Source organism: Leucoraja erinacea, chromosome 3 (genome assembly GCF_028641065.1).
Source record: "Leucoraja erinacea ecotype New England chromosome 3, Leri_hhj_1, whole genome shotgun sequence".
NCBI lineage: Eukaryota > Metazoa > Chordata > Chondrichthyes > Rajiformes > Rajidae > Leucoraja > Leucoraja erinaceus.
The window spans coordinates 71,395,628-71,407,616 of record NC_073379.1 but is presented as its reverse complement, the minus strand read 5'-3'; the positions used below and the strand labels follow the sequence as shown (position 1 = coordinate 71,407,616).

Here is an 11,989-nt window from a genome sequence, read left to right as displayed (position 1 = left end):
TTCTGACCTCTAGATAATTCCTTGATTAAATTAATGTATCACTGACATCTCTTCAGCAGCCAAGTCTAGACATCTTTCTCTAAACCTGCTGTATCTGCCTATCTCTCATCTTTAAAATACTTGAAGTTGTCTCTAACCGACATTTGGTTACATAGCCCAGCATCTTCTTAATTGGTAAGGCATTGATTTTTGTTTCATAATGTTCTTGAGATGGCTTGAAGCAACTTGCCACATTAAAATGTGCAAATTAAAAAAATTACTATCGTTACCTATTTCAGTTCTGTGGATGCATAGGAATTTCCCATCATGTGGGAATTTTTTTCATTTCAGACTTTGTTGCAAATATCAGGAACAATAAAATTGTTTTAATACATTGTAGAAAATTACTATTTTTTAGCTGCTGTGAAGTTAATGTGTGCAGGCATATTAAAAGGCACATTAGCTGGACTCATAACCCATCAGGTACGAAACTATTGTCACATGGTGTGTTTGCAGACTTACAAAGGTCCAGATCTGTTGCAAAGTGATTTATCCTTACTTTCTCCCTCCTTCCCCTCCCCTTGCCAGCTCTCCCCCAAGCCTACTGTCTCCGCCTCTTCCTTTCCCTTTCCCCGCCCCTCCTCCCCCCCCCCCCCCACCCCCCACCCACCCGATAGCAGTCTGAGGAAGGGTCTCAACCCGAAACGTCGCCTATTCCTTCTCTCCACAGATGCTGCCTCACCCGTTGAGTTTCTCCAGCATTTTTGTCTATCTGTCACAATTGGTGACCACAAAAGTTTTAGAGGGGCCAAAATGTATAGATGGGTACACAATCAAGATGCTAACATAGATTTAATTTCACTGGCCATATATTGAACCAATATTTCCTCTGTATTACTTAATTTCCAAATAGTTTTCTGCTGCTGCAGTTCTGATCTGCACTCTGTTTTGTACTGAACAGCAACTTCTTTATTCTATATTGGAAAACCCCACATGACATTGTCATTTTCTTATTGCGCACATTGTTGGAAAACTTGTGGAATAAACCAAATTGATTAAATTGAAGAGGAGTTTTACAAATCCTGGGGAGTACACACTATGATTTCAGCCGTGGTAATTAGCTGGCGAGACAGGCTTTTCAGTTGAGGGACAAGTTCCCTCTGCAACTGGATCCTCGACTTCCTCATCAACAGACCACAACCTGTACGAATTGGCAACAACACTTCATCCTCAATAATCATTAGCACGGGAGCACCTTTGCTCAGCCCACTGCTCTACTCACTCTATACTCGTGACTATTCGAATTCCATCTTCAAGTTTGACGATGACACCACTGTTGTTGCGCGGATTACAGATCAAGGTGAGATGGAGTATGGGAGGGAGATCGATTGACTGATCAAATGGTGCCAGAATAATAGGAACACTGGGTGTATAAGGTAGGTTTGATGTAATGGGTACTTGATGATCAGCACCAATCCATTCATTACATATATATATGTAATGACTCTATGCTATCAAGCCTCAATTTGCATTTTTTTCTTTGTACCAGAAACATAATGTCAGTAATTTAAGTATTTCATTGCTTATAAAACCTAAACCACCTAGAGTATGATAAATCTTGTTACAAATACAGGAGTGGTGTAGTAAGGAACTGCAGATGCTGGTTTACACCTAAATGCTGGTATAACTCAATGGTCCCGGCATCATCTGTATAATATTTTTATAAACTATGACATTTAAATAAAAAACTCTTCATCGTTCAGAAATATAGCTCATCTCTGGAGAAAAGGAAATAGGTGATGTTTCGAGTCGAAACCTTTTTCAGACTGAGAGTCAGGGGAGTTGTTTTAAAAGCTGTAAACGTGTGTGTTAAATAGAATTGAATTTAGTTTTCAATTTCTGTCAATACCATTTCAAATGTCAATGATCTTTGCCTTATGGGTGAAGTCCACTGTTTTAACTCCAGCCAGCTGCAGTAATAAGTTGATAGGAGCATGGTCCAATCTATTTAAATCAAGATGTCCAAAATGAAGTTTATCTCCTGTAGAAATAAAAATAAATCACTGATGTGTTCAGTAAGACTCCTTATCAGCTGAAATATATTCACTGTAAATCTTAATTTAAAAAAAAGACTGAAATACGATGCAAAAACTAACGGAGAGAAATGGAAACCAGTTACTGTTGTATGAGATAAGTATGTTATCTCAGTTTGGAAGAGCTAGTTCTCTGGTCTAAGGAGAGGAAGTAATCTGTCTGTTTTATTGCTATCAACTAGTGACATCTTGTTGAAACGTACATGTGTAAATATTAATCTAGCGAATGGGTTTCTCAGAGACAACTCTCACAATGCGTATTCATTATCATTGTCGTGCACAACAGAGCTGTTCACACCATGACACATCGTATATTGTAATATTATTGATATCAGGTGAGGCATTAAACTGAGGCTTTATCATTATATGTGAAGAACACAAAAGATTCCATTGTACCAGAGGAGTTATTTTCAGAATTCTGCACAATATTTATCCTTCAATTAACACCATTAAAGCAGATTTGATCTCTTTCTGCGAAACTGCAGTTTGAAAATTAATATCCATGCATCCTGCATTGCCCCAGTGACAGTGAATGAGCTACATTATAAATGTTGGTACAACCAAAGCACAATTAAGCTGGAATCAGCTTTGACAAAACTATTGCATGAGAGAAGGGAAGGAGATTACATTTGAACATTAATTCAAAGCTGCAGTGTGCTTTCATTTCCAGCCATTGGGTGATTTTTAAATACTGCACCAAATTCTGTATGAATATTCTGTTTATTATAATTGCAAGATATTTGATGACTTACTTTCTCCATACAAACAATTAAGACATTTTTCTATGTTCTATTTTCCACTGTATAAAATTCTGATAAACCATGACATTTGAATAAAAAAACCCGTCATCGTTCAGAAATCTAGCTCAGCTCACCTGGTCCGATGATGAATGCTCCACCTTGCTGTGTTGGATCACCCTGAAAGTCAAATGCTGGGCTCTTCATTGCACTCCACACACTCTTAAAGATTCCATTCAATGTACTTGATTTAACATGGGCACTCCTTACTAATAAAAGAAGCATGATCATTTTGAATAGAAAATGAGTAAAGCAGATCCATTTTACTGTCAAAACAAATAAATGTCAACAAAAGATAGTTAATAGATAGGGCCTCTGGATGTATAACAAGCTTCTTAGTTTTCTTTGTGCTTAAAATAAAATCTGCTACTTTCAACAGTGGTTCAGAAACTAAATATTATTTCTGATATTGAGCCATGCACAGTTAGAAAGTTTGAAATTCAGCCCTCATTGAATGGTGGATGTGTTAAGACATCTTCATGGTGTCACTCCCTGTGATTAGGATAGGGAAGGAAAAATAATCAGCAAAGGTTTCCATTGCACCTGGTAACCAGAGGAATGGGTAGAACAATATTGATGGGGAGTGCCATTGTCTACCTAATGTAGGGTTATCAACCTAAGCCATTAACTTGGTTTCCTTTCCACAGGTGCCTCCTGACCTGCTGAATGGTTCCACCACTTTCTATTCGTATTTCAGATATCCAGCATCTGCAGTTGTTTTTGATTTTCATTGTCCAACTTGTTTGGAATATTACTGAAGCCTCAAGCCTCTGTCCCATGATGCAAGTTTACCCAAGAGCTCTCCGAGTTGAAAAAAATAATCAAACTCGTTGTACTTCATCACGAGTATTTTTTTACTCTTGGAAATTTTTCACACTGTTGAAAAAACTTCATGAGTGTCCGCATTTCCCGAGTACCTGCCGTTAGCATTACGAGCCGCTACGAGACATCCACAAGCTCCGACGTACCCGCTACGTACATTCTATGTACTTACCACGAGTTTGATTTTTTTTCAACTCGGGAGAGCTCTTGGGTAAACTCGCATCATGGGACAGGGTTTTTAAAGAATATAAATTGTCAGCTCCAAGCACTTTCATTCACATGTGCTGCATGTTCACTCAGACCCAGCGCAGTAGCCAATAATGTTGAAGAATGGATAGTATATACCGTGTCATAGAACTCATTAAACTAAGACACTACCTGCTTGATGGAAAATTTCTCCTTGTTTCATTTGTAAACTTTTGTAAATGCTTCTGGTTGGATCAACATAAATTTCATGAGTGTATCCAGTTTGTGTGCAAAAGTCCTACAAGCAAAATATTTTTTTTTAATGAGAATATTAATATGAGGCAATAACCTATTTCTTCATGCTAGAAGCGCAAATAAATATAATGCATGCCATGCTTGATGCTAGAATTACAAAATTGATTCCTGGGTGCTGTTTACTGACCAAAGTGGTATCTGAAATGCCAATGCACTCACCAACTCTTGCAGCTGAATAAGCGTATGGCTTTTATCAAGTGCAATTGATATTTTGTTTAGGTCAGCAACACCCAGTTTATACTAGGAAGATTAAGGTGAATAAATAAAATGAAAACCACTTAAAATTTAGCCTGGCCTCGTTTATTAAAGAAAAGCTTTTTGAAATAGATTATATCTGAGATTTTCTCCCATGGCATGCAGAAGAAAATCTTTGAGCAATAATCTTTTATTACTTGGAACCTGAATCATAGCAGTGATCACTTAGCCTAATAGATTTCTGACAGTGTGTGTGCTGCACACCAGCCTACCTTTTCTAATTTACTATTTACCATGTCCCCCCCCCCCACTACCCCCATGTCCCCCCCCCCCCCCCCCCCCCCCCCCCCCACACTTCCATCCCGTCCCCTTTCCATACTTCCTTTTCCATGTATCTACGTTATACTATTCTTGACCATCAAATATTTAACTACCAAGACTTCAAGGATACTCTGCCTGCACATATATTACCTGCTCATTCAGTTCCTTCAAATCCACAAGTAGTAACCTGTGTAAGTACTTTGCTTTCATTATTATGAATTGAATAACAACTTAAGTTATACATACCTGTATGTGGTCATGGCTGGATTGTCCAATAACTATTAGTCTGACATCAGCATCCTTTGAAAGACAAACTGAATAATTTAGTAACCTTCATGTAAAGCTCTAGACATCTTGAAAATCCAATTTATTCAGTAATTTATATATAATGTAACATATCAAATGCTGCCAGATCTGAAAGCTATCAAAACTAAATGTTAATAATTGAGAATTGTCACTAAGTACAAATAAAATGTTAAATTATTTTTGTTCATGCTTCACTGAGATGTCAGAGAACCTATTAGCATGAAAAATATAAAAAGGAGAATGCTGATTATTTTTCTGGAGTCTTAAGTGTTTCAAACTTCTCTTCAATGTGTTTTTTTTGCTATTTAGAGTTCTCTTTCCTTATAATGGTGAGTCATGTTCAGATAATTTCAATGCTCTCCTCCCTCAGCTATGAATTTCTTGTTCAGCATTGGTTTCATTAATGGATGCTTAAGGGCCTGTCCCACTTAGGTGACTTTTTAGGTGAGTGCAGGAGACTCTGCGCTCGCCTCATGATCGCCACATGCTCCCTGGTGGTCTCTGGTGAGTCTCCTTCATGGTCGAGAGGAGTTCTCGCCTTCTGGGAACTAGTCGCCGCCTCAGTGTGGTCGCAGCAAAGTTTACAACATGTTGAAAATTTTTCTGCAACCAAAAATTGGGCGCCATGGAGAAAATCGATACTTTTATAGGCGTGGGTGCAGTGTTAGTGGGGTCACCATGTCGTTGTAGGTAGTCGAGGTAGTAGCAGGTAGTTTTAGTTAATCTCCTTTGCTGACCGGGCATTTTCATTGGCTCATTGGGGGGACCAAAACGTAAGCACGAGTTTTCAGAACCAAGGAAAACCGACCGGTAATGTTAAATGCCCGCCAAACTTCACAACGTGTATTTCTGGCTTATTAAAAGTTGGCTGGCTTCTTAACAGTGTCTCCATTCCTTCTCCCCCCTTCTCCACCACCCCTTCTCCCCTCTCCGCTCTTTTAAAGGACTTACCGTACACTGTGCTAGCCATCTTTTACCTACCTGTTCATCACGGTGTGTGTCTGTATCACCTTGGCTTTGCATCGCGTGAATTTCAGACAGTGCTCCCCCGCTTTCTCTGCCCCCCCCCCCCCGCCTGTGTGTGTGTGTGTGTGTGTGTGTGTGTGTGTGTGTGTGTGTGTGTGTGTGTGTGTGTGTGTGTGTGTGTGTGTGTGTGTGTGTGTGTGTGTGTGTGTGTGTGTGTGTGTGTGTGTGTGTGTGTGTGTGTGTGTGTGTGTGTGTGTGTGTGTGTGTGTGTGTGTGTGTATGTGTGTTCCCTCTCTGACGATCCAGTTCGCGGTTTTTCAGGCGGGTGCCTCGAGCTTAAAGATCGCAGGCAGTCTGCTGAAAAGTCGCCCAAGTCGGACATGCCCTTTATTACGTTATCTCACCCAAACAATCTTCGCTCACTTGTGGACCATGGTGGGTTCGGTTAACAGCAGCTGGCATCACAGTTTTGTTTGGATGCGTACACTTACTTTCTGGGTGAGCTTTCAAAGCAGCTGGCATACTTTCAGATTTTATTTCAGCTTTCCAGCATCTGCAATTCTTGTTTCATAAGTAGTGAGTTCTGGTGACTTTCTCTTCCAAAACCCTAGGATGGGCACCTCGCATTTTACGTGGGGTTTCGTTGTTGAAAAGCAGTGTGTAATTGGAAACCGCGTTGATTAAACATAAACATTTAATTAGGCGTTAACAGGCGCGTGTATTTTCAAAAATACTACGCCATAAAAAGGTCTTGACATTAATTTTAAAAAACATCAACTCCAAACACACAACTGCTGCCCAGGGCATCTGTAGTTGGGGTAAATTTACTGACTAGAGACCGATGGTCAGACATTTTCAATACTTGTTCGCTACTACTTACTGGTTGACTTTAATTAGCTCTCAATATTGATTGGTCCAAAATGGGTAAAATTCAATTCATGATTATTTTTTAGCCTGAGATCAGTTGATATAATTGTTTTTATAAATGTATGTTGACTCTCATTCAAGAAATCTATATGTTCAAAGACCCTGGAACATTATATATTGTTTGCCCGCCAGACAGATACATTACCTTCAAAATCTGTCATGTATTAGTCAACAGGAAATCTTCCTCTCTTGCGCATTTCCAAATGTAAAATACAGGTATAAAACAAAACTATGGGAATCTGTGTGCTAATTGACAAATATAGTGCCAGTGCATCTAAGTTTTATTGCTGAAAAGGTGTATCCTCTCTCCCTCCTGTATGCTCAGGAACAGTCCATTATTCCTTTGGTTTCTTTGTGGTCTAATTACTAGACCCATTGTCTAGAGGCATATGAAACCCACCACACTATTTGATGAATGTAAATGTATTTGGAATAAAAATTTGATATCAGAATGGTAACCACAAAAGTAGTGGATTGCACTAATGTGTCTCCTTTCCCAACATTACTGTTGGCTTTCAATTATCTGTTCAGTTTGGAATCAATAGCAATAGATAATAAATGCCAGCCTTTCAGATAACGGCTTATTCCACCAACTGTTCCTAAAAGAGTTTCTTGTACATTTTATGTTAATGTAGTTGAAAAAAAGGCAGCCTACTGAACCGACAGTCATAGTCATACAGCAGAAAGCAGGCCCTTCTGTCCACCTTGTGCATGCCTATCAAGTTGGCATGAGACTGTGAGCTTTCATTTTATCCATGTCCCCCATAATTTTGTCTACTTCAATTAGGGTCGCTCTGCAACCTCATACATTCCTGGCAAAATATTCCTGGCCTATCCAGCCTTTCCCTCTGTTAAAGCCCACAAGTTCAATTCATTCAACTGAATGAACTGAACTTCTCTCCTGCATTCTTTGAACTTTGAATGACATCCTTCCTATTGCTGGATGACCAGAACTGCATTCAGTACTCCAAGTGGCTTGTAGAGCTGCATCACAGTGTACCAATGTTTCTACTCAATTCACTTACTAATGAAGGCATACTCCTTCATTCCAACATCTCTGTAAGTACACTTTTTCTGAGTAATATGGAAATGAGACATCAGGTTCAAACATTTCCATCAACCATTAGATTATGTTACATCTTAGATAGCAAAATGAAATTGTAAATGATCTCACCTTCAGAGATTTTTCTGGAATTTTAGCTAAATCTTCCACATACTCTCTGCACGTATAGCACAGAAAATGCTGAAAAATAATGTCAATATTCCATTGTTCTTTTAATAACCCTGAATAACATTTCAATTAACATGTCCAATAGCCCACTGCCAAAAATCCACTTCCAATAGCCTTGAAATGAAATACCTTAATGCCTTGTTCATCATAGTTGGGGACTTCAACTAAGCCAAGCTCGAGGGCAGCACAGTGGAGCAGTCATAGAGTTGCCACCTTACAATGCCAGAGACCCGGGTTTGAACCTGACTACGGGTGATGCCTGTATGGAATACGTACGTTCTCCCCGTGACCACGTGGGTGATCAGGCTTGCTCCCACACCCCAAAGATGTGCTGGTTTGTAGGGTAGAGCTAGTGTACCGGTGATCGCCGGTTGGCACGGATTCAGTGGGTCAAAGGGACTGTTTCCACGCTGTATCTCTAAACTAACTTAAATTAAACAATGCATGTTACTAAAATAGTATCAGCACGTCTCCTATCCCACTATTGGCCCAAACATCTTTGACTACTGCTGCACATTCATCAAAGTCACCTACCATTCCATCCCCCACCTGCACTTTGAAATCTGACCATCAGTCTGTGCTCCTACTCCCTGCATGAAAGCAGAAACTGAAGGACGAGGATCTGAAATGGAAAGTTGTACAGTGCTGGTCTGTGGAAACAGATGAGCTCCTGTGTGCGACCTCTATGAGTAGGGACTCACAGTAGTTTTCAGGGATTCAATGGCATTTCCATCACAGACTTCATTAGTATGTGTGTAGAGGACTGCATGCCGATGATGTCAATCAGAGTGTTCTCCAACCAGAAACCCTTGATAAACCATGAGCGTCACTGGCTAGTGAGGAACTAATCTGAGACATTTAGGTCAGTTACTTCCAACCTATACAGGAAATCAAGGTACGACCATCTCAAAGCCAGCACGGATGCCAAGAGGTAACTCCAGACCATGCAAGGTTCAGAGTCACTGGTTGCAGAGCTGACATGCTAGAACAGGCTAAGGTGATATTGGGCAGTATTGCTGGCAACAATGCATGCTCCCCCAATGGCTCATTTTTACAGAGGGTCAGTGGAAGGACATCATCCACCCTGGCAGCTTTAGTTGCACCTGTACACAATGTCACCATGGCAGATATCAGATCGGCTTTCCAAAGAGTGAACCCACGGAAAAGAAAGCAACTAGCCCGGATGGAGTCTCCGGCTGTTTCCACAGAACCTCTGGAAACTAGATGTCAGGCATATTCACAAACATTTTTACCCTCTCCCTGCACCAATTTGAGGATCCCACCTGGTTTAAGAAGACCACTATCAAACCTATGTAAAAAAACAAGGAAGCTTGCCTTAATTGCTACCATCCAGTGGCTCTAACATTCTATCAAGATTTATAGCTAAAATGAAGTGTAAGAGCTGCACAAGGTAAATTAGAAGATTGTGAATTCATCCTTAACATATGAACCGTCTTTTCAAGAGTCTCATAACAACTGGGAAGAAGCTTTTTTTAAATCTGGAGGTACGAACTTTTAAGCTTTGGTATTGACTGTCCAATGGGGGGGGGGGGGGGGGGGGGGGGGGGGGGGGGGGGGGGGAAGAGAAATGACTGGGGTGTGAGTAGTGAGTAGTTCTGATTATGTTGGCTGATTTCCCAAGGCAGCGTGCAGCATCGATAGAGTTGTGCAGGAAGGTGGTTTGCATGATGGACTGGGCTACATTAATAACTCTGCAATCTCTTGTAGTCTTAGGCAGAACGGTTGCCATGCCAAGCTCTGATGCATATGGATAGGATATTTTCTATGGTACATCTGTAGAAGTTGCTAAGAGTCATTGGAGAGTTGTTGAATTTTCTTCGCCTTCTGCGAAAGTAGAGGTGTTCTACTGCTTTCTTGACCATGACATCAATATGGTTGGACCAAGACAAATGTTTGGTGATATTTACACCAAGGAACGAAGCTCTCGACCATCTCCATTTCAGCACCATTGATACAGACTGGGTTGTGTCCACCATCCTACTTGCTGAATTTGATTGCTAGCTCTTATGTTGCTGACATTGACGGAGAGATTGTTGGCCTGACACCGTGATTCTAAGCTCTCCATCTCCTACCTGTACTCCGTCTCATCATTATTCGAGATCCATCCCACTATAGTGGTATAAATGGAGTTGGAGCAGAATTTGGCCACACAGTTGTGAGTGTATAGGGAGTATAGTAAGGAGCTGAGAAGGCAACATTGTGGGTCACCAGTGTTGAGAATTTTCAATGGAGGATGTTTTGTTACATATTCTTACTGATTGCAGTCTATGGGTCTGGAAGTTGAGGATCCAATTGCATGGGAATGTGCTGAACCCACGGCCCAGTCATTTGGAGATGGGTTTGGTTTGAATTATGGTGTTGAAGGTGGATATATAGTGAATAAATAGTCAAAAAATGATACAAATTGCTGGAGTAACTCAGCGAGTCAGGCAACATCCCTGGAGAACATGTATTAGGTGATGTTTTGGGTCATGACCTTTCTTCAGACCTGAAACATCATCTAACCATATTCTCCAGAGATGCTGCCTGACCCGTTGAATTATTCAGCACTTTGTGTCGATTTTTATAAACCATTACCTGCAGTTCATTATTTCTACTATCAATAAATAGGAGTCCAATTATATTCTGCACTCTGTTTTCTTTTACAGGCTGATGCACTCATATATGGTATGATTTGCCTGGATAGAACTAAAAAAACCCCACTAGCAGTGCCTAAGACAATATAAATCAATATTAATGTGTTGATAATCAATTAGTTAATAGTAGTGCAATTACCCCCTCATACTTTCAATTACTGTGTTTTCTTAACTTACTTGCAAAAAGAAAACAAGATTTCTGGTAAACAACCCAAAGCAAAACCGCACACTAAGTTATTTCACATTTTTAAAGGAAAAAGGACAACCTACTGTAACATTGCTAACATTAATACTTTCCTCATACATTTGAATGTTTTGGAAAATCCATACAGTGAATGATAAATGCTGCAGTAAAGTTTCTCCTTGCCATCCCCGTTTTTCAATGTATGTGAAATTAATCCCCAGCATTTAAAATGTTAACTTTGAACTTCTGCAATGGCTGTGCTGTGCTGTATCCCAGCCAGACACAATCTTCGAACCAGGCCTGAGGCCATCAACATTCCTCCGGCTCTCTTACCCTGAGGAAAACCAGAATCGTTTTTGTCTTCTCATACAGAGCTGGGAATGGAATTTTTCTTCCATGACAATTGAGAACAAAACAGTCTTTAGCAGCCTTGATGTTGGCGATTGGAGGCGGGTCGTGTTGGTTTTGGGGGCTCCTTGCAATCTGCACGGTTTGGGGAGCCCCCAGCGTCTTCTCCAAGTTTGTCGACATAATGGTTATTTTTAGAAGAGACGTCACGATTTTTTTAAACATGAACGGTCCTGCCCAGTAGTCCTCATCAAATTACACCCAGTGCACACAGCACACGGAAGTCTTCATGAACTTGTAAAGAAATACTAGTGTAAAGTTTCTAATTTCCTTCTGTAGGATTTTGGCTGGGTAAAGTCTTACAGACCTCAATTCCTTTCAAATTGATAATATGTTGCTGAACACAAACTAGTAATTTATGATATAAATTTTCTGTAATACAGGAAATAATGTTATTCTTTTAATGCTCTCGTACCTCAAATACTTCAAATAAATTCTTTGGTCTAGTTACTTCCTTTATGAGTGGCAAATGCAGTAAGGAATTTATACAGATTCTACAAATAGCACATGAGATAGTGACCAATTGTTGATCTATTTTTGATGTTACAGCTCAGTACATGGATGGAGCACCTTGAGGACAACAGTTCCAGGGACTCTTGTAT

The 11,989-nt window shown here is 40.2% G+C and overlaps 1 protein-coding gene across 1 annotated transcript; it reads right to left on the bottom strand.

Moving 5' to 3' along the window:
* Nucleotides 1-659: 659 nt before the first annotated feature.
* On the bottom strand, nt 660-11,553 carry prxl2c (peroxiredoxin like 2C). Its single transcript, XM_055632900.1, has 6 exons — nt 11,313-11,553; nt 8,082-8,150; nt 4,955-5,008; nt 4,070-4,175; nt 2,947-3,078; nt 660-2,020 (listed from the first exon to the last, which is right to left on the bottom strand). The coding sequence occupies exons 1-6, from the start codon at nt 11,550-11,552 to the stop codon at nt 1,893-1,895; spliced, it is 729 nt and encodes a 242-aa protein (XP_055488875.1). The 5' UTR covers nt 11,553; the 3' UTR covers nt 660-1,892.
* Nucleotides 11,554-11,989: the final 436 nt, after the last annotated feature.